Below are 23,716 nucleotides of genomic sequence, written 5' to 3' on the forward strand. Positions count from 1 at the left end.
GTCACCTCTCAACCATCTTCACTCTGATGAGAACAGCCTCAAGGCCTTCAGCCTTTTCTGGTAAGACATTCCTTCCACACCAGGCAACATCCTGGTAAATCCCCCTGTGCGCCCTTTCCGAAGCTTCCACCTCCTCCTTGTAAATGCGGTGACCAGAACTGTACACAATACTCCAAGGGTGGCCGGAACCAGAGGTTTGTAAAGCTGTAGCAGACCCTCCTGGTTCCAGGAACTCAATCCCTCGATTAATAAAGGCCAAAACACTCTATCCCTTCTTAACAACCCTGTCAATCTGGGTGGCAACTTTCAGGGGATCTGTGTACACGCACACCGAGATCTCTCTGCTCCTCTGCACTCCCAAGGACCCGACCGTGAGCAAGGACGATGCCAGGGTTGGAGGGTTTGAGCTACAGGGAGAGGCTGGCTGGGCCAGGGGGTCTGTTTTTCCCTGGAGCGTCGGAGTCTGAAGGGTGACCTTATAGAGGGGCATGGAGAGGGTCAATAGACAAGGTCTTTTCTCTCTGGGATAGGGGAGCCCAGAACTAGAAGGGCGTAAGGTTTAAGGTGAGAGGGGGAAGATATAAAAGGGACTTAAAGGGGCACAGCGGGCAGTGCGTGTGTGTGGAATGAGCTGCCAGAGGAAGTGCTGGGGGCTGGTACAATGACAGCATTTAACAGGCATTTGGACGGGGACATGGATAGGAAGGGTTTGGGAGGGAGATGGGCCAAGAGCTGGCAAACGGGACTAGGTTAATTTCGGATAAATGGTCAGCACAGACAGGTTGGACCGAAGGGTCTGTTTCTGTGCTGTACATCTCGATGACTCTTATGATTTGAAGCTGCAGACCCCTTTGGGGGATTCAGACAGAGATCCAGACAGTTTGAAAGGGCCTGGTCCCACTTGCTGTCACACTGAAGGGGGGAGAACGTGGGACTCATTCCTGCGCAGAGAGGGGGGGGGGGTACATTCAGGGCCCCAGGAGAGAGGAGGACGGGGTCTCACTCCTGCAGGGGGAAGGGGGAGAACAAGACACTTGCTCCGAAGCAGAGTGGGGAGAAGAACTCCCATGGGGAGAGGGGAGAACGGGGCACACATTCCTGTAAAGCGAGGGGAGAACAGGGGATTCATTCTCCCCTCTCCCCATGGGAGTCACTCTCCCATTCTCCCCTCTCCCCATGGGAGTCACTCTCCCATTCTCCACTCTCCCTATAGGAGTCACTCTCCCAATCTCCCCTCTCCCAATGGGAGTCACTCTCCCATTCTCCCCTCTCCCCAATGGGAGTCACTCTCCCATTCTCCCCTCTCCCCATGGGAGTCACTCTCCCATTCTCCCCTCTCCCAATGGGAGTCACTCTCCCATTCTCCCCTCTCCCCATGGGAGTCACTCTCCCATTCTCCCCTCTCCCCATGGGAGTCACTCTCCCATTCTCCCCCCTCCCAATGGGAGTCACTCTCCCATTCTCCCCCCTCCCAATGGGAGTCACTCTCCCATTCTCCCCCCTCCCCATGGGAATAAGTCTCCCATTCTCCCCTCTCCCTATAGGAGTCACTCTCCCATTCTCCCCTCTCCCCATGGGAGTCACTCTCCCATTCTCCCCTCTCCCCATGGGAGTCACTCTCCCAATCTCCCCTCTCCCCATGGGAATAAGTCTCCCATTAAAGACAATAGGTGCAGGAGTAGGCCATTCTGCCCTTCGAGCCTGCACCACCATTCAATATGATCATGGCTGATCATCCCCAACCAGTATCCTGTTCCTGCCTTATCCCCATAACCCCTTGATCCCACAATCCTTAAGAGCTGTATCCAACGTTCCCCTCTCTGTTTCGGAGCAAGTCACTTGTTCTCGAAGTGGGGGGGGGGGGTGGGGGGATGGTGGGGTTGGGGTGCAGTGCTTGTAACTTTTGCAGAATTCCCCCGGTGTTTTGAAATGTGCTTATTTCCTGCAGGACCTATATATCTGGACGGTAGCCAAGTGTTGGGTGACAGTAATTAAAGTTATAAAAATAACTGGGATTGTGAAATGACGGAAACTGGGTGGGGGGGGGGGGGTGGGGATGCTGTGCGCGTTGGTGCTGAGATCCAGTTACAACACTGAATCACAGCGGCAGTGAAGCTTGGACTCGTTGATCTGTCTCTGAGTGACTCCCTGATTGACATCGCACTGTGTGAGAGTCCTCTAGAGAGAGACCCACACAACACACACACAGATACACCATGGGACTCTGCGGGATCATCCTCCTCACCCTGGTGACCAGTGTGGGGGCACAGATCGGTGAGTCACGGAGTTTTTAAACAGGCCTTTCGGCCCGTCCTGCCCATGCTAGCCCTCTGTTCTCTCCCCCCCCCATTTCCCTACCCTTGGCCTGTAGCTGTGCGTCTTTGTCGAAAGTATTTCCTAAATGTCTTGAAGGCTCCGAAACCCCCTTTAATTCAGTCAGTCCCAGCAGCCCCTGGATTCTGGTCATCCCTCACCTCCCTCCAAACACTGACCCCGCCCCCCCCCTCCACCCCCACCCCGGTTACTGCCCCCTTTACAAGGAGGGAAGGATTCTTCCCTCAGAATGTTCGACAGCTCCATCAGAAACCCCATCCACCCCCCACCACCCCCTCCACCCCCACCCCAGTTACTGCCCCCTTTACAAGGAGGAAAGGATTCTTCCCTCAGAATGTTCGACAGCTCCATCAGAAACCCCATCCACCCCCCACCCCCCCCCCTCCACCCCCACCCCGGTTACTGCCCCCTTTACAAGGAGGGAAGTATTTTTCCCTCAGAATGTTCGACAGCTCCATCAGAAACCCCCAATCCCCCTCAGCCTTCCCAACTCAAAGCAAATCAATCACCGCCCATCCACTCTCTGTGTCGATGCGCTGAGTGCAAGAGGTCAGCTCGACAACTGGACTCTTGCTGTGCGGTTTGGGAGGGTCATCCCGGAATCGGAATGGTCGTCCCGTCTCAGGGCACGGGGACTTCCAGGGGAGGTGACTCCGAGTTAATGTCTTGTTTGCTTTCCCCTCAAAGAACAAGAGTAACATTGCAGATCACGTCCCTGAGCCTGTTAGACAGGAACAGGAGGCCATTCAGCCCCGTCCTCCTCCAGCCTGTTACACAGGAACAGGAGGCCATTCAGCCCCTCCCTCCTCCTCCAGCCTGTTACACAGGAACAGGAGACCATTCAGCCCCCTCCTCATGTGAGACAGAACCGACAAGACGGGCCGAATGTCCGCCCTCTGCGCTGGGCCGTGCGTGGGGGGGGGGCTGCTGCATGCGATGTGATTCCTTGTGATTCAAGGGTCCCGTGCCTTGAGCCCCACCTCAGTCGGAGATGACCCTGTCCCAGAGGATTTGGGCCGGGCCCTGCGACCAGCTTTCGGGAAAGGAGGGCCTTAAGATCTGGTGTCTAATGTGAGGCCTTGACTCCTTCTCTGCTCCCTCTCTAGAATACAAGACCATCTCGGAGAGGCTTTATTACAGCTACTCACAGGAGGCAGAAACGAATGGTCACATCTTCGATATAAACGCCTATCCATTCCTGTTCTACAATTACAAAGAGCAGACATTTGTCATCCACGGTCAGGAGACAGATGGGCTGAAGGAGCTGGGTGAAGAAGAGGTGACACATTTTAAGGACCGAGCAGCTGGTATCCAGGCCTGGGAGCAAGGCATTACCAAAGAAATGATCAAATTGACCAATGGATCCAGCGTCCTCAAGAGTGAGTCCGGGGGGATTGTCAGATTTTCTCAAACCATCACAGTCGCAAGGAATTGTCCCCAGACAGTTCTGGGCACTGAGGGAGGGTCAGGGCTGAGGGAGGGGGCACTGAGGGAGGGTCAGTGCTGAGGGAGGGGGCACTGAGGGAGGGTCAGTGCTGAGGGAGGGGGCACTGAGGGAGGGTCAGGGCTGAGGGAGGGGGCACTGAGGGAGGGTCAGGGCTGAGGGAGGGGGCACTGAGGGAGGGGGCACTGAGGGAGGGTCAGGGCTGAGGGAGGGGGCACTGAGGGAGGGTCAGGGCTGAGGGAGGGGGCACTGAGGGAGGGTCAGTGCTGAGGGAGGGGGCACTGAGAGAGGGTCAGTGCTGAGGGAGGGTCAGCGCTGAGGGAGGGTCAGTGCTGAGGGAGTGGGTACTGAGGGAGGGTCAGTGCTGAGGGAGTGGGCCCTGTGGGAGGGTCAGTGCTGAGGGAGGGGGCACTGAGGGAGGGTCAGGGCTGAGGGAGGGGGCACTGAGGGAGGGGGCACTGAGGGAGGGTCAGGGCTGAGGGAGGGGGCACTGAGGGAGGGTCAGGGCTGAGGGAGGGGGCACTGAGGGAGGGTCAGTGCTGAGGGAGGGGGCACTGAGAGAGGGTCAGTGCTGAGGGAGGGTCAGCGCTGAGGGAGGGTCAGTGCTGAGGGAGTGGGTACTGAGGGAGGGTCAGTGCTGAGGGAGTGGGCCCTGTGGGAGGGTCAGTGCTGAGGGAGGGGGCACTGAGGGAGGGTCAGTGCTGAGGGAGTGGGCACTGTGGGAGGGTCAGTGCTGAGGGAGGGGGTACTGAGGGAGGGTCAGTGCTGAGGGAGTGGGCACTGTGGGAGGGTCAGTGCTGAGGGAGGGGGCACTGAGGGAGGGTCAGTGCTGAGGGAGTGGGCGCTGTGGGAGGGTCAGTGCTGAGGGAGTGGGCACTGTCAGAGGGTCAGCGCTGAGGGAGTGGGCACTGTCAGAGGGTCAGTGCTGAGGGAGTGGGCCCTGTCAGAGGGTCAGTGCTGAGGGAGTGGGCCCTGTCAGAGGGTCAGTGCTGAGGGAGTGGGCCCTGTCAGAGGGTCAGTGCTGAGGGAGTGGGCCCTGTCAGAGGGTCAGTGCTGAGGGAGTGGGCCCTGTCATATATCCCTCACTTGTTCCTGAACTATCCTAAACACCATCCCTTTGCCCTTCAAGCCCCCACTTTGAAATCTTTTACGTTTTCGGCAATTTCCGACAGACCTTCTCGAACCCACTTGATAAAACTGGGGGGATGGTGTGTGACAGTGAGAGCTCTGTCCCGGGAGGGGGGGGTGGGCAAGGGTAACACAGACTTTTCTCACGTTATAATATCATTATCTCGGACAGAGAAACCGCTCCTCCATATCTACACGGAGAAGGACAGGGGTCCGGGACAGTCAGACATCCTGTACTGTTACGCAGAGAAATTCTACCCTTTCGAGATTGAGGTCAGCTTCCTGATCAACGGGAGGCCGTTTGGGGGTCAGGTCAACTCATCCCAGTTGGTGGTGGAGCCGGACTGGACCTTTAACGTCCTGAAGTATATCCGAATAGAGCCTCGCGATGGGGATACCTACAGCTGCCGGGTCAATCACATCAGTCTCCAGCAACCTCTGACTGAATCTCTCGGTAAGTTCGACCCAGTGTGAGCATGGACTGTCCTGATCCAGGACAGACAGAGGGTTAACTGGGACTCGGTAACATCTCCACAATGGGGACCCCCCCCCCTGTAAATACTGACACACTCCCCCCCTCCCTGGGACACTCCCCCTGTAAATACTGACACACTCCCCCCTCCCTGGGACACCCCCCCCCTGTAAATACTGACACACTCCCCCTCCCTGGGACACCCCCCCCTGTAAATACTGACACACTCCCCCTCCCTGGGACACCCCCCCCCTGTAAATACTGACACACTCCCCCTCCCTGGGACACCCCCCCCCTGTAAATACTGACACACTCCCCCTCCCTGGGACACCCCCCCCCCCCTGTAAATACTGACACACTCCCCCTCCCTGGGACACCCCCCCCCCTGTAAATACTGACACACTCCCCCTCCCTGGGACCCCCCCTGTAAATACTGACACACTCCCCCCTCCCTGGGACCTTTCCCTGTAAATACTGACACACTCCCCCTCCCTGGGACACCCCCCCCTGTAAATACTGACACACTCCCCCCCTCCCTGGGACACCCCCCCCCTGTAAATACTGACACACTCCCCCTCCCTGGGACACCCCCCCTGTAAATACTGACACACTCCCCCTCCCTGGGACACCCCCCCCCCCCCCGTAAATACTGACACACTCCCCCTCCCTGGGACCCTCCCCCTGTAAATATTGACCCCCCCCCTGTAAATCCTGCCTCACCCCACGGGGAGTGGTCTAATACCCGAACTCTGCCGATCAGTGTTTGCTGGTTACAGAACATCAGCTCAATGTTTGCTCCTTTACACAGATCCCCCTCCCAGACGGGTTCACACTGGGATTATTGTCTGTGCTGTCGGTGTCATGGTGGGAGCTCTCGGATTTGGGATCGGTCTCTCCCTGGTTATAAAGATCCGCAGTCGGTGAGCATTTGTTGGTTTCCCATCCCTCCTTTCCCAAACCCTTCCTGTCTGAGGATCCAGACTGCTCCCTGCCCTTTCCCCTTTTTATAGACAGGGGTCCGACCGACCCAAGGCAGTCCTGGAAGGAATGACACTGGGACAGAGACTGGGAAGGAGTCCTGAGAAAGGTCAGGGTGGTTCAATCCCCCTGGGAATGGGTTAATTCAAACTGAGGTGATACTGTCAATGAGGCAGTTCGTACGGAACACTTCCCTTTCCCATTGGGAGGCACTGGGATCATTCACGGATATATCCCAGTCACTAATTACACCGACAAGTGAACAGGGTCAGGGGGCAGACCGACCTTTCACCCACACACACACTGCGTCAGTTAGACACCAATGGGATGTCTCAATGTCACACCGAGACAATTAAACAGGCAGCACAGAGACCAGAAAGATCACAACTCAGGGTCTAACCCCGTGCTGTCCCTGTCCTGGGTGGGGATGGTGTAGAGGGAACTTTACTCTGGATCGGACCCCGTGGTTTCCCTGTCCTGGATGGGGATGGTGTAGAGGGAGCTTTACTCTGGATCTAACCCCGTGCTGTCCCTGTCCTGGATGGGGATGGTGTAGAGGGAGCTTTACTCTGGATCGAACCCCGTGCTGTCCCTGTCTTGGATGGGGATGGTGTACAGGGAGCTTTACTCTGGATCTAACCCCGTGCTGTCACTGTCCTGGATGGGGATGGTGTACAGGGAGCTTTACTCAGGATCTAACCCCGTGCTGTCCCTGTCCTGGATGGGGATGGTGTACAGGGAGCTTTACTCTGGATCTAACCCCGGGCTGTCCCTGTCCTGGATGGGGATGGTGTACAGGGAGCTTTACTCTGGATCGAACCCCGTGGTTTCCCTGTCCTGGATGGGGATGGTGTAGAGGGAGCTTTACTCTGGATCTAACCCCGTGCTGTCCCTGTCCTGGATGGGGATGGTGTACAGGGAGCTTTACTCTGGATCTAACCCCGTGCTGTCCCTGTCCTGGATGGGGATGGTGTAGAGGGAGCTTTACTCTGGATCTAACCCCGTGCTGTCCCTGTCCTGGATGGGGATGGTGTAGAGGGAGCTTTACTCTGGATCGAACCCCGTGCTGTCCCTGTCCTGGATGGGGATGGTGTAGAGGGAGCTTTACTCTGGATCTAACCCCGTGCTGTCCCTGTCCTGGATGGGGATGGTGTACAGGGAGCTTTACTCTGGATCAAACCCCGTGCGGTCCCTGTCCCTGGGAGTGTTTGATGGTGGGACAGTGTAGAGGGAGCTTTACTCTGTATCTAACCCCGTGCTGTCCCTGTCCCTGGGAGTGTTTGATGGGGGGGACAGTGTAGAGGGAGTTTTACTCTGCATCTAACCCCGTGCTGTCCCTGTCCCTGGGTGTGTTTGATGGGGGACAGTGTAGAGAAAGCTTTACTCTGTATCTAACCCCGTGCTGTCCCTGTCCCTGGGAGTGTTTGATGGGGGGACAGTGTAGAGGGAGCTTTACTCTGTATCTAACCCCGTGCTGTCCCTGTCCCTGGGAGTGTTTGATGGGGGGACAGTGTAGAGAGAGCTTTACTCTGAATAAAAGCCTGGGTAATGTTCAGTTCTAGAGCAGCAATGAAACTGATCGGTTTCACTTGACCCTGACTCCAGTTTTACGTTGAAAGTTTTCTCCAAAATGAAACCTTTTCCATCCATTTTCACTGTAGATCTGTCCACGTTGGGAGCTGAGAGACAGAGACAGATTGTATCGGAAGGATATTTCGGGTTTGTTCTGTCGAACAGAGTGGATCATCTACAATTAATGATGGTTCAGGGGCTGTTGTTAGATTATAGGATGCCTCATCATAAAGCCAGAGGAGAAATCTACTCGAGATCTCATGTAAATGATTAATAAACTGTATTTGAAATTTGCTTGCAGTTTCTTGGACATTATAAACTGTCTGATGTGAACGTTCTGGTATATTCACTTGGCACGATAATAAACTCTCGTTGTCTGACCCCTCAGTTCGCTCCTATCCTGTCATACAGACAAGGGGAAATGTGGTCACACATCGCGCAGCAGCGTTAGGCAACATGCTCAGGACTCGGATCACCAGCACCACCCAGAGAGAGACAGAGAGGCAGCCAGACAGTGCGGGAGGGCCACAGATATAGAGAGAGAGAGAGAGAGAGAGTAAATGAGTGAATGAGAGATACAGAGAGATAGAGAGAGAGCCAGAGACACAGCGACAAACAGAGAAAGAGAGAGGGTCACAGATAGAGAGAGAATGGGACACAGATAGAGAGAGAAAGAGAGAGAGAGAGAGAGAGAATGAGACGTACAGTGAGCAAAAAGCCCAGCACCATCCCCAAACTGCACTGACATGGAAACTGTGCTCAGTGAGACATCACAGTCTAAACCCTATCACAGCACCCTCCCCAAACTGCACTGACATGGAAACTGTGCTCAGTGAGAGACATCACAGTCTAAACCCTATCACAGCACCCTCCCCAAACTGCACTGACATGGAAACTGTGCTCAGTGAGAGACATCACAGTCTAAACCCTATCACAGCACCCTCCCCAAACTGCACAGACATGGAAACTGTGCTCAGTGACACATCACAGTCTAAACCCTATCACAGAACCCTCCCCAAACGGCACTGACATGGAAACTGTGCTCAGTGAGAGACATCACAGTCTAAACCCTATCACAGCACCCTCCCCAAACTGCACTGACATGGAAACTGTGCTCAGTGAGAGACATCACAGTCTAAACCCTATCACAGCACCCTCCCCAAACTGCACAGACATGGAAACTGTGCTCAGTGACACATCACAGTCTAAACCCTATCACAGAACCCTCCCCAAACGGCACTGACATGGAAACTGTGCTCAGTGAGAGACATCACAGTCTAAACCCTATCACAGCACCCTCTCCAAACTGCACTGACATGGAAACTGTGCTCAGTGAGAGACATCACAGTCTAAACCCTATCACAGCCCCCTCCCCAAACTGCACTGACATGGAAACTGTGCTCAGTGAGACATCACAGTCTAAACCCTATCACAGCACCCTCTCCAAACTGCACTGACATGGAAACTGTGCTCAGTGAGACATCACAGTCTAAACCCTATCACAGCACCCTCCCCAAACTGCACTGACATGGAAACTGTGCTCAGTGAGAGACATGACAGTCTAAACCCTATCACAGCACCCTCTCCAAACTGCACTGACATGGAAACTGTGCTCAGTGAGAGACATCACAGTCTAAACCCTATCACAGCACCCTCCCCAAACTGCACTGACATGGAAACTGTGCTCAGTGAGACATCACACTCTAAACCCTATCACAGCACCCTCCCCAAACTGCACTGACATGGAAACTGTGCTCAGTGAGAGACAGCACAGTCTAAACCCTATCACAGCACCCTCCCCAAACTGCACTGACATGGAAACTGTGCTCAGTGACACATCACAGTCTAAACCCGATCACAGCACCCTCCCCAAACTGCACTGAAATGGAAACTGTGCTCAGTGAGACATCACAGTCTAAACCCTATCACAGCACCCTCCCCAAACTGCACTGACATGGAAACTGTGCTCAGTGAGAGACATCACAGTCTAAACCCTATCACAGCACCCTCCCCAAACTGCACTGACATGGAAACTGTGCTCAGAGAGAGACATCACAGTCTAAACCCTATCACAGCACCCTCTCCAAACTGCACTGACATGGAAACTGTGCTCAGTGAGAGACATCACAGTCTAAACCCTATCACAGCACCCTCCCCAAACTGCACTGACATGGAAACTGTGCTCAGTGAGAGACATCACAGTCTAAACCCTATCACAGCACCCTCTCCAAACTGCACTGACATGGAAACTGTGCTCAGTGAGAGACATCACAGTCTAAACCCTATCACAGCACCCTCCCCAAACTGCACTGACATGGAAACTGTGCTCAGTGACACATCACAGTCTAAACCCTATCACAGCACCCTCCCCAAACTGCACTGACATGGAAACTGTGCTCAGTGAGAGACATCACAGTCTAAACCCTATCACAGCACCCTCTCCAAACTGCACTGACATGGAAACTGTGCTCAGTGAGAGACATCACAGTCTAAACCATATCACAGCACCCTCCCCAAACTGCACTGACATGGAAACTGTGCTCAGTGAGAGACATCACAGTCTAAACTCTATCACAGCACCCTCCCCAAACTGCACTGACATGGAAACTGTGCTCAGTGACACATCACAGTCTAAACCCTATCACACCACCCTCCCCAAACTGCACTGACATGGAAACTGTGCTCAGTGAGAGACATCACAGTCTAAACCCTATCACAGCACCCTCCCCAAACTGCACTGACATGGAAACTGTGCTGAGTGACACATCACAGTCTAAACCCTATCACAGCACCCTCCCCAAACTGCACTGACATGGAAACTGTGCTCAGTGAGAGACATCACAGTCTAAACCCTATCACAGCACCCTCTCCAAACTGCACTGACATGGAAACTGTGCTCAGTGAGACATCACAGTCTAAACCCTATCACAGCACCCTCTCCAAACTGCACTGACTTGGAAACTGTGCTCAGTGAGACATCACAGTCTAAACCCTATCACAGCACCCTCTCCAAACTGCACTGACATAGAAACTGTGCTCAGTGACACATCACAGTCTAAACCCTATCACAGGACCCTCCCCAAACTGCACTGACATGGAAACTGTGCTCAGTGAGAGACATCACAGTCTAAACCCTATCACAGCACCCTCTCCAATCTGCACTGACATGGAAACTGTGCTCAGTGAGAGACATCACAGTCTAAACCCTATCACAGCACCCTCCCCAAACTGCACTGACATGGAAACTGTGCTCAGTGAGACATCACAGTCTAAACCCTATCACAGCACCCTCTCCAAACTGCACTGACTTGGAAACTGTGCTCAGTGAGACATCACAGTCTAAACCCTATCACAGCACCCTCTCCAAACTGCACTGACATGGAAACTGTGCTCAGTGAGAGACATCACAGTCTAAACCCGATCACAGCACCCTCTCCAAACTGCACTGACATGGAAACTGTGCTCAGTGAGAGACATCACAGTCTAAACCCTATCACAGGACCCTCCCCAAACTGCACTGACATGGAAACTGTGCTCAGTGAGAGACATCACAGTCTAAACCCTATCACAGCACCCTCCCCAAACTGCACTGACATGGAAACTGTGCTCAGTGAGACATCACAGTCTAAACCCTATCACAGCACCCTCTCCAAACTGCACTGACTTGGAAACTGTGCTCAGTGAGACATCACAGTCTAAACCCTATCACAGCACCCTCTCCAAACTGCACTGACATAGAAACTGTGCTCAGTGACACATCACAGTCTAAACCCTATCGCAGCACCCTCCCCAAACTGCACTGACATGGAAACTGTGCTCAGTGAGACATCACAGTCTAAACCCGATCACAGCACACTCTCCAAACTGCACTGACATGGAAACTATGCTCAGTGAGAGACATCACAGTCTAAACCCTATCACAGGACCCTCCCCAAACTGCACTGACATGGAAACTGTGCTCAGTGAGAGACATCACAGTCTAAACCCTATCACAGGACCCTCCCCAAACTGCACTGACATGGAAACTGTGCTCAGTGAGAGACATCACAGTCTAAACCCTATCACAGCACCCTCTCCAAACTGCACTGACATGGAAACTGTGCTCAGTGACACATCACAGTCTAAACCCTATCACAGCACCCTCCCCAAACTGCACTGACATGGAAACTGTGCTCAGTGAGACATCACAGTCTAAACCCGATCACAGCACCCACCCCAAACTGCACTGACATGGAAACTGTGCTCAGTGAGAGACATCACAGTCTAAACCCTATCACAGCACCCTCCCCAAACTGCACTGACATGGAAACTGTGCTCAGTGAGAGACATCACAGTCTAAACCCGATCACAGCACCCTCCCCAAACTGCACTGACATGGAAACTGTGCTCAGTGAGAGACATCACAGTCTAAACCCGATCACAGCACCCTCCCCAAACTGCACTGACATGGAAACTGTGCTCAGTGAGAGACATCACAGTCTAAACCCTATCACAGCACCCTCTCCAAACTGCACTGACATGGAAACTGTGCTCAGTGAGAGACATCACAGTCCAAACCCTATCACAGCACCCTCCCCAAACTGCACTGACATGGAAACTGTGCTCAGTGACACATCACAGTCTAAACCCTATCACAGCACCCTCCCCAAACTGCACTGACATGGAAACTGTGCTCAGTGAGAGACATCACAGTCTAAACCCTATCACAGCACCCTCTCCAAACTGCACTGACATGGAAACTGTGCTCTGTGAGAGACATCACAGTCTAAACCCTATCACAGCACCCTTCCCAAACTGCACTGACATGGAAACTGTGCTCAGTGAGAGACATCACAGTCTAAACCCTATCACAGCACCCTCCCCAAACTGCACTGACATGGAAACTGTGCTCAGTGACACATCACAGTCTAAACCCTATCACAGCACCATCTCCAAACTGCACTGACATGGAAACTGTGCTCAGTGAGAGACAGCACAGTCTAAACCCTATCACAGCACCCTCTCCAAACTGCACTGACATGGAAACTGTGCTCAGTGACACATCACAGTCTAAACCCTATCACAGCACCCTCCCCAAACTGCACTGACATGGAAACTGTGCTCAGTGAGAGACATCACAGTCTAAACCCTATCACAGCACCCTCTCCAAACTGCACGGACATGGAAACTGTGCTCAGTGAGAGACATCACAGTCTAAACCATATCACAGCACCCTCCCCAAACTGCACTGACATGGAAACTGTGCTCAGTGAGAGACATCACAGTCTAAACCCTATCACAGCACCCTCTCCAAACTGCACTGACAGGGAAACTGTGCTCAGTGAGAGACATCACAGTCTAAACCCTATCACAGCACCCTCCCCAAACTGCACTGACATGGAAACTGTGCTCAGTGAGAGACATCACAGTCTAAACCCTATCACAGCACCCTCTCCAAACTGCACTGACATGGAAACTGTGCTCAGTGAGAGACATCACAGTCTAAACCCTATCACAGCACCCTCCCCAAACTGCACTGACATGGAAACTGTGCTCAGTGACACATCACAGTCTAAACCCTATCACAGCACCCTCCCCAAACTGCACTGACATGGAAACTGTGCTCAGTGAGAGACATCACAGTCTAAACCCTATCACAGCACCCTCTCCAAACTGCACTGACATGGAAACTGTGCTCAGTGAGAGACATCACAGTCTAAACCATATCACAGCACCCTCCCCAAACTGCACTGACATGGAAACTGTGCTCAGTGAGAGACATCACAGTCTAAACTCTATCACAGCACCCTCCCCAAACTGCACTGACATGGAAACTGTGCTCAGTGACACATCACAGTCTAAACCCTATCACACCACCCTCCCCAAACTGCACTGACATGGAAACTGTGCTCAGTGAGAGACATCACAGTCTAAACCCTATCACAGCACCCTCCCCAAACTGCACTGACATGGAAACTGTGCTGAGTGACACATCACAGTCTAAACCCTATCACAGCACCCTCCCCAAACTGCACTGACATGGAAACTGTGCTCAGTGAGAGACATCACAGTCTAAACCCTATCACAGCACCCTCTCCAAACTGCACTGACATGGAAACTGTGCTCAGTGAGACATCACAGTCTAAACCCTATCACAGCACCCTCTCCAAACTGCACTGACTTGGAAACTGTGCTCAGTGAGACATCACAGTCTAAACCCTATCACAGCACCCTCTCCAAACTGCACTGACATAGAAACTGTGCTCAGTGACACATCACAGTCTAAACCCTATCACAGGACCCTCCCCAAACTGCACTGACATGGAAACTGTGCTCAGTGAGAGACATCACAGTCTAAACCCTATCACAGCACCCTCTCCAATCTGCACTGACATGGAAACTGTGCTCAGTGAGAGACATCACAGTCTAAACCCTATCACAGCACCCTCCCCAAACTGCACTGACATGGAAACTGTGCTCAGTGAGACATCACAGTCTAAACCCTATCACAGCACCCTCTCCAAACTGCACTGACTTGGAAACTGTGCTCAGTGAGACATCACAGTCTAAACCCTATCACAGCACCCTCTCCAAACTGCACTGACATGGAAACTGTGCTCAGTGAGAGACATCACAGTCTAAACCCGATCACAGCACCCTCTCCAAACTGCACTGACATGGAAACTGTGCTCAGTGAGAGACATCACAGTCTAAACCCTATCACAGGACCCTCCCCAAACTGCACTGACATGGAAACTGTGCTCAGTGAGAGACATCACAGTCTAAACCCTATCACAGCACCCTCCCCAAACTGCACTGACATGGAAACTGTGCTCAGTGACACATCACAGTCTAAACCCTATCACAGCACCCTCCCCAAACTACACTGACATGGAAACTGTGCTCAGTGAGACATCACAGTCTAAACCCTATCACAGCACCCTCTCCAAACTGCACTGACTTGGAAACTGTGCTCAGTGAGACATCACAGTCTAAACCCTATCACAGCACCCTCTCCAAACTGCACTGACATAGAAACTGTGCTCAGTGACACATCACAGTCTAAACCCTATCACAGCACCCTCTCCAAACTGCACTGACATGGAAACTGTGCTCAGTGAGAGACATCACAGTCTAAACCCGATCACAGCACACTCTCCAAACTGCACTGACATGGAAACTATGCTCAGTGAGAGACATCACAGTCTAAACCCTATCACAGGACCCTCCCCAAACTGCACTGACATGGAAACTGTGCTCAGTGAGAGACATCACAGTCTAAACCCTATCACAGGACCCTCCCCAAACTGCACTGACATGGAAACTGTGCTCAGTGAGAGACATCACAGTCTAAACCCTATCACAGCACCCTCTCCAAACTGCACTGACATGGAAACTGTGCTCAGTGACACATCACAGTCTAAACCCTATCACAGCACCCTCCCCAAACTGCACTGACATGGAAACTGTGCTCAGTGAGACATCACAGTCTAAACCCGATCACAGCACCCACACCAAACTGCACTGACATGGAAACTGTGCTCAGTGAGAGACATCACAGTCTAAACCCTATCACAGCACCCTCCCCAAACTGCACTGACATGGAAACTGTGCTCAGTGAGAGACATCACAGTCTAAACCCGATCACAGCACCCTCCCCAAACTGCACTGACATGGAAACTGTGCTCAGTGAGAGACATCACAGTCTAAACCCGATCACAGCACCCTCCCCAAACTGCACTGACATGGAAACTGTGCTCAGTGAGAGACATCACAGTCTAAACCCTATCACAGCACCCTCTCCAAACTGCACTGACATGGAAACTGTGCTCAGTGAGAGACATCACAGTTCAAACCCTATCACAGCACCCTCCCCAAACTGCACTGACATGGAAACTGTGCTCAGTGACACATCACAGTCTAAACCCTATCACAGCACCCTCCCCAAACTGCACTGACATGGAAACTGTGCTCAGTGAGAGACATCACAGTCTAAACCCTATCACAGCACCCTCTCCAAACTGCACTGACATGGAAACTGTGCTCTGTGAGAGACATCACAGTCTAAACCCTATCACAGCACCCTCCCCAAACTGCACTGACATGGAAACTGTGCTCAGTGAGAGACATCACAGTCTAAACCCTATCACAGCACCCTCCCCAAACTGCACTGACATGGAAACTGTGCTCAGTGACACATCACAGTCTAAACCCTATCACAGCACCATCTCCAAACTGCACTGACATGGAAACTGTGCTCAGTGAGAGACAGCACAGTCTAAACCCTATCACAGCACCCTCTCCAAACTGCACTGACATGGAAACTGTGCTCAGTGACACATCACAGTCTAAACCCTATCACAGCACCCTCCCCAAACTGCACTGACATGGAAACTGTGCTCAGTGAGAGACATCACAGTCTAAACCCTATCACAGCACCCTCTCCAAACTGCACGGACATGGAAACTGTGCTCAGTGAGAGACATCACAGTCTAAACCATATCACAGCACCCTCCCCAAACTGCACTGACATGGAAACTGTGCTCAGTGAGAGACATCACAGTCTAAACCCTATCACAGCACCCTCTCCAAACTGCACTGACAGGGAAACTGTGCTCAGTGAGAGACATCACAGTCTAAACCCTATCACAGCACCCTCCCCAAACTGCACTGACATGGAAACTGTGCTCAGTGAGACATCACAGTCTAAACCCTATCACAGCACCCTCCCCAAACTGCACTGACATGGAAACTGTGCTCAGTGAGAGACATCACAGTCTAAACCCTATCACAGCACCCTCCCCAAACTGCACTGACATGGAAACTGTACTCAGTGAGAGACATCACAGTCTAAACCCTATCACAGCACCCTCCCCAAACTGCACTGACATGGAAACTGTGCTCAGTGAGACATCACAGTCTAAACCCTATCACAGCACCCTCTCCAAACTGCACTGACATGGAAACTGTGCTCAGTGAGAGACATCACAGTCTAAACCCTATCGCAGCACCCTCTCCAAACTGCACTGACATGGAAACTGTGCTCAGTGAGAGACATCACAGTCTAAACCCTATCACAGCACCCTCCCCAAACTGCACTGACATGGAAACTGTGCTCAGTGAGACATCACAGTCTAAACCCTATCACAGCACCCTCCCCAAACTGCACTGACATGGAAACTGTGCTCAGTGAGAGACATCACAGTCTAAACCCTATCACAGCACCCTCTCCAAACTGCACTGACATGGAAACTGTGCTCAGTGACACATCACAGTCTAAACCCTATCACAGCACCCTCTCCAAACTGCACTGACATGGAAACTGTGCTCAGTGAGAGACATCACAGTCTAAACCCTATCACAGCACCCTCCCCAAACTGCACTGACATGGAAATTGTGCTCAGTGAGAGACATCACAGTCTAAACCCTATCACAGCACCCTCCCCAAACTGCACTGACATGGAAACTGTGCTCAGTGACACATCACAGTCTAAACCCTATCACAGCACCCTCTCCAAACTGCACTGACATGGAAACTGTGCTCAGTGAGAGACATCACAGTCTAAACCCTATCACAGCACCCTCCCCAAACTGCACTGACATGGAAACTGTGCTCAGTGAGAGACATCACAGTCTAAACCCTATCACAGGACCCTCTCCAAACTGCACTGACATGGAAACTGTGCTCAGTGAGAGACATCACAGTCTAAACCCTATCACAGCACCCTCCCCAAACTGCACTGACATGGAAACTGTGCTCAGTGAGACATCACAGTCAAAACCCTATCACAGCACCCTCCCCAAACTGCACTGACATGGAAACTGTGCTCAGTGAGAGACATCACAGTCTAAACCCTATCACAGCACCCTCCCCAAACTGCACTGACATGGAAACTGTGCTCAGTGAGAGACATCACAGTCTAAACCCTATCACAGCACCCTCCCCAAACTGCATTGACATGGAAACTGTGCTCAGTGAGAGACATCACAGTCTAAACCCTATCACAGCACCCTCTCCAAACTGCACTGACATGGAAACTGTGCTCAGTGAGAGACATCACAGTCTAAACCCTATCACAGCACCCTCCCCAAACTGCACTGACATGGAAACTGTGCTCAGTGAGACATCACAGTCTAAACCCTATCACAGCACCCTCTCCAAACTGCACTGACATGGAAACTGTGCTCAGTGAGAGACATCACAGTCTAAACCCTATCAGAACACCCTCTCCAAACTACACTGACATGGAAACTGTGCTCAGTGAGACATCACAGTCTAAACCCTATCACAGTACCCTCTCCAAACTGCACTGACATGGAAACTGTGCTCAGTGAGAGACATCACAGTCTAAACCCTATCACAGCACCCTCCCCAAACTGCACTGACATGGAAACTGTGCTCAGTGAGAGACATCACAGTCTAAACCCTATCACAGCACCATCCCCAAACTGCACTGACATGAAAACTGTGCTCAGTGAGAGACATCACAGTCTAAACCCTATCACAGCACCCTCCCCAAACTGCACTGACATGGAAACTGTGCTCAGTGAGACATCACAGTCTAAACCCTATCACAGGACCCTCCCCAAACTGCACTGACATGGAATCTGTGCTCAGTGAGAGACATCACAGTCTAAACCCTATCACAGCACCCTCCCCAAACTGCACTGACATGGAAACTGTGCTCAGTGAGAGACATCACAGTCTAAACCCTATCACAGCACCCTCCCCAAACTGCACTGACATGGAAACTGTGCTCAGTGACACATCACAGTCCAAACCCTATCACAGCACCCTCCCCAAACTGCACTGACATGGAAACTGTGCTCAGTGAGACATCACAGTCTAAACCCTATCACAGCACCCTCTCCAAACTGCACTGACATGGAAACTGTGCTCAGTGAGACATCACAGTCTAAACCCTATCACAGCACCCTCTCCAAACTGCACTGACATGGAAACTGTGCTCAGTGACACATCACAGTCTAAACCCTATCACAGCACCCTCCCCAAACTGCACTGACATGGAAACTGTGCTCAGTGAGAGACATCACAGTCTAAACCCTATCACAGCACCCTCCCCAAACTGCACTGACATGGAAACTGTGTTCAGTGAGAGACATCACAGTCTAAACCCTATCACAGCACCCTCTCCAAGCTGCATTGACATGGAAACTGTGCTCAGCGAGAGACCTCACAGTCTAAACCCATCACAGCACCCTCCCCAAACTGCACTGACATGGAAACTGTGCTCAGTGAGAGACATCACAGTCTAAACCCTATCACAGCACCCTCTCCAAACTGCACTGACATGGAAACTGTGCTCAGTGAGAGACATCACAGTCTAAACCCTATCACAGCACAGTCTCCAAACTGCACTGACATGGAAACTGTGCTCAGTGAGAGACATCACAGTCTAAACCCTATCACAGCACCCTCCCGAAACTGCACTGACATGGAAACTGTGCTCAGTGAGAGACATCACAGTCTAAACCCTATCACAGCACCCTCCCGAAACTGCACTGACATGGAAACTGTGCTCAGTGAGAGACATCACAGTCTAAACCCTATCACAGCACCCTCTCCAAACTGCACTGACATGGAAACTGTGCTCAGTGAGAGACATCACAGTCTAAACCCTATCACAGCACCCTCCCAAAACTGCACTGACATGGAAACTGTGCTCAGTGACACATCACAGTCTAAACCCTATCACAGCACCCTCCCCAAACTGCACTGACATGGAAACTGTGCTCAGTGAGAGACATCACAGTCTAAACCCTATCACAGCACCCTCCCCAAACTGCACTGACATGGAAACTGTGCTCAGTGAGACATCACAGTCTAAACCCTATCACAGCACCCTCTCCAAACTGCACTGACATGGAAACTGTGCTCAGTGAGAGACATCACAGTCTAAACCCTATCACAGCACCCTCTCCAAACTGCACTGACATGGAAACTGTGCTCAGTGACACATCATAGTCTAAACCCTATCACAGCACCCTCTCCAAACTGCACTGACATGGAAACTGTGCTCAGTGACACATCACAGTCTAAACCCTATCACAGCACCCTCTCCAAACTGCACTGACATGGAAACTGTGCTCAGTGACACATCATAGTCTAAACCCTATCACAGCACCCTCTCCAAACTGCACTGACATGGAAACTGTGCTCAGTGAGAGACATCACAGTCTAAACCCTATCACAGCACCCTCCCCAAACTGCACTGACATGGAAACTGTGCTCATCGAGAGACATCACAGTCTAAACCCTATCACAGCACCCTCCCCAAACTGCACTGACATGGAAACTGTGTTCAGTGAGAGACATCACAGTCTAAACCCTATCACAGCACACTCTCCAAACTGCATTGACATGGAAACTGTGCTCAGCGAGAGACCTCACAGTCTAAACCCTATCACATCATCCTCTCCAAACTGCATTGACATGGAAACTGTGCTCAGCGAGAGACCTCACAGTCTAAACCCATCACAGCACCCTCTCCAAACTGCACTGACATGGAAACTGTGCTCAGCGAGAGACATCACACTCTAAACCCTATCACAACACACTCCCCAAACTGCACTGACATGGAAACTGTGCTCAGTGAGACACATCAGAGTCTAAACCCTATCACAGCACCGTCTCCAAACTGCACTGACATGGAAACTGTGCTCAGTGAGAGACATCACAGTCTAAACCCTATCACAGCACCCTCCCCAAACTGCACTGACATGGAAACTGTGCTCAGTGAGAGACATCACAGTCTAAACCCTACCACAGCACCCTCTCCAAACTGCACTGACATGGAAACTGTGCTCAGTGAAACATCACAGTCTAAACCCTATCACAGCACCCTCTCCAAACTGCACTGCCATGGAAACTGTGCTCAGTGAGAGACATCACAGTATAAACCCTATCACAGCACCCTCTCCAAACTGCACTGACATGGAAACTGTGCTCAGTGACACATCACAGTCTAAACCCTATCACAGCACCCTCCCCAAACTGCACTGACAAGGAAACTGTGCTCAGTGAGAGACATCACAGTCTAAACCCTATCACAGCACCCTCCCCAAACTGCACTGACATGGAAACTGTGCTCAGTGAGAGACATCACAGTCTAAACCCTATCACAGCACCCTCCCCAAACTGCACTGACATGGAAACTGTGCTCAGTGAGAGACATCACAGTCTAAACCCTATCACAGCACCCTCTCCAAACTGCACTGACATGGAAACTGTGCTCAGTGAAACATCACAGTCTAAACCCTATCACAGCACCCTCTCCAAACTGCACTGCCATGGAAACTGTGCTCAGTGAGAGACATCACAGTCTAAACCCTATCACAGCACCCTCTCCAAACTGCACTGACATGGAAACTGTGCTCAGTGACACATCACAGTCTAAACCCTATCACAGCACCCTCCCCAAACTGCACTGACAAGGAAACTGTGCTCAGTGAGAGACATCACAGTCTAAACCCTATCACAGCACCCTCCCCAAACTGCACTGACAAGGAAACTGTGCTCAGTGAGAGACATCACAGTCTAAACCCTATCACAGCACCCTCCCCAAACTGCACTGACATGGAAACTGTGCTCAGTGAGAGACATCACAGTCTAAACCCTATCACAGCACCCTCTCCAAACTGCACTGACGTGGAAACTGCTCAGTGAGAGACATCACAGTCTAAACCCTATCACAGCACCCTCTCCAAACTGCACTGACATGGAAACTGTGCTCAGTGAGAGACATCACAGTCTAAACCCTATCACAGCACCCTCCCCAAACTGCACTGACATGGAAACTGTGCTCAGTGACACATCACAGTCTAAACCCTATCACAGCACCCTCCCGAAACTGCACTGACATGGAAACTGTGATCATTGAGAGACATCACAGTCTAAACACTATCACAGCACCCTCCCCAAACTGCACTGAGATGGAAACTGTGCTCAGTGAGACATCACAGTCTAAACCCTATCACAGCACCCTCCCCAAACTGCACTGACATGGAAACTGTGCTCAGTGACACATCACAGTCTAAACCCTATCACAGCACCCTCTCCAAACTGCACTGACATGGAAACTGTGCTCAGTGAGAGACATCACAGTCTAAACCCTATCTCAGCACCCTCCCCAAACTGCACTGACATGGAAACTGTGCTCAGTGAGACATCACAGTCTAAACCCTATCACAGCACCCTCTCCAAACTGCACTGACATTGAAAATGTGCTCAGTGAGAGACATCACAGTCTAAACCCTATCACAGCACCCTCTCCAAACTGCACTGACATGGAAACTGTGCTCAGTGAGAGACATCACATTCTAAACCCTATCACAGCACTCTCTCCAAACTGCACTGACATGGAAACTGTGCTCAGTGAGAGACATCACAGTCTAAACCCTATCACAGCACCCTCCCCAAACTGCACTGACATGGAAACTGTGCTCAGTGACACATCACAGTCTAAACCCTATCACAGCACCCTCTCCAAACTGCACTGACATGGAAACTGTGCTCAGTGAGACATCACAGTCTAAACCCTATCACAGCACCCTCCCCAAACTGCACTGACATGGAAACTGTGCTCAGTGACACATCACAGTCTAAACCCTATCACAGCACCATCTCCAAACTGCACTGACATGGAAACTGTGCTCAGTGAGAGACATCACAGTCTAAACCCTATCACAGCACCCTCCCCAAACTGCACTGACATGGAAACTGTGCTCAGTGAGAGACATCACAGTCTAAACCCTATCACAGCACCCTCCCCAAACTGCACTGACATGGAAACTGTGCTCAGTGAGACATCACAGTCTAAACCCTATCACAGCACCCTCTCCAAACTGCACTGACATGGAAACTGTGCTCAGTGAGAGACATCACAGTCTAAACCCTATCACAGCACTCTCTCCAAACTGCACTGACATGGAAACTGTGCTCAGTGAGAGACATCACAGTCTAAACCCTATCACAGCACCCTCCCCAAACTGCACTGACATGGAAACTGTGCTCAGTGACACATCACAGTCTAAACCCTATCACAGCACCATCTCCAAACTGCACTGACATGGAAACTGTGCTCAGTGAGAGACATCACAGTCTAAACCCTATCACAGCACCCTCCCCAAACTGCACTGACATGGAAACTGTGCTCAGTGAGAGACATCACAGTCTAAACCCTATCACAGCACCCTCCCCAAACTGCACTGACATGGAAACTGTGCTCAGTGAGACATCACAGTCTAAACCCTATCACAGCACCCTCCCCAAACTGCACTGACATGGAAACTGTGCTCAGTGACACATCACAGTCTAAACCCTATAACAGCACCATCTCCAAACTGCACTGACATGGAAACTGTGCTCAGTGAGAGACATCACAGTCTAAACCCTATCACAGCACCCTCCCCAAACTGCACTGACATGGAAACTGTGCTCAGTGAGAGACATCACAGTCTAACCCCTATCACAGCACCCTCCCCAAACTGCACTGACATGGAAACTGTGCTCAGTGAGAGACATCACAGTCTAAACCCTATCACAGCACCCTCTCCAAACTGCACTGACATGGAAACTGTGCTCAGTGAGACATCACAGTCTAAACCCTATCACAGCACCATCTCCAAACTGCACAGACATGGAAACTGTGCTCAGTGAGAGACATCACAGTCTAAACCCTATCACAGCACCCTCCCCAAACTGCACTGACATGGAAACTGTGCTCAGTGAGAGACATCACAGTCTAAACCCTATCACAGCACCCTCCCCAAACTGCACTGACATGGAA

At 51.7% G+C, this 23,716-nt stretch overlaps 3 protein-coding genes across 3 annotated transcripts in view; 1 reads left to right on the forward strand and 2 right to left on the reverse strand.

The window, feature by feature from the left end:
• LOC140468612 (uncharacterized) overlaps positions 1-23,716 on the reverse strand; it is a 1,157,363-nt gene that overhangs the window by 792,540 nt on the left and 341,107 nt on the right. The window lies entirely within an intron of this gene.
• Positions 1-23,716, reverse strand: part of LOC140468686 (T-cell surface glycoprotein CD3 zeta chain-like) — a 684,153-nt gene that overhangs the window by 63,558 nt on the left and 596,879 nt on the right. The window lies entirely within an intron of this gene.
• On the forward strand, positions 2,100-8,222 carry LOC140468609 (class II histocompatibility antigen, B-L beta chain-like). Its single transcript, XM_072564708.1, has 5 exons — positions 2,100-2,274; positions 3,441-3,713; positions 5,079-5,360; positions 6,187-6,298; positions 8,018-8,222. The coding sequence occupies exons 1-5, from the start codon at positions 2,217-2,219 to the stop codon at positions 8,037-8,039; spliced, it is 747 nt and encodes a 248-aa protein (XP_072420809.1). The 5' UTR covers positions 2,100-2,216; the 3' UTR covers positions 8,040-8,222.

This window comes from Chiloscyllium punctatum, chromosome 47 (assembly GCF_047496795.1).
Source record: "Chiloscyllium punctatum isolate Juve2018m chromosome 47, sChiPun1.3, whole genome shotgun sequence".
NCBI lineage: Eukaryota > Metazoa > Chordata > Chondrichthyes > Orectolobiformes > Hemiscylliidae > Chiloscyllium > Chiloscyllium punctatum.

What these genes read in the sequence shown, in the direction of transcription:
- LOC140468609 (XM_072564708.1), top strand. Translation starts at nt 2,217, where the DNA reads ATGGGACTCTGCGGGATCATCCTCCTCACCCTGGTGACCAGTGTGGGG. An exon ending in TGGATCCAGCGTCCTCAAGA is followed by an intron (nt 3,714 to 5,078) that starts GTGAGTCCGGGG and finishes TATCTCGGACAG; the next exon opens with AGAAACCGCTCCTCCATATC. An exon ending in ACCTCTGACTGAATCTCTCG is followed by an intron (nt 5,361 to 6,186) that starts GTAAGTTCGACC and finishes TCCTTTACACAG; the next exon opens with ATCCCCCTCCCAGACGGGTT.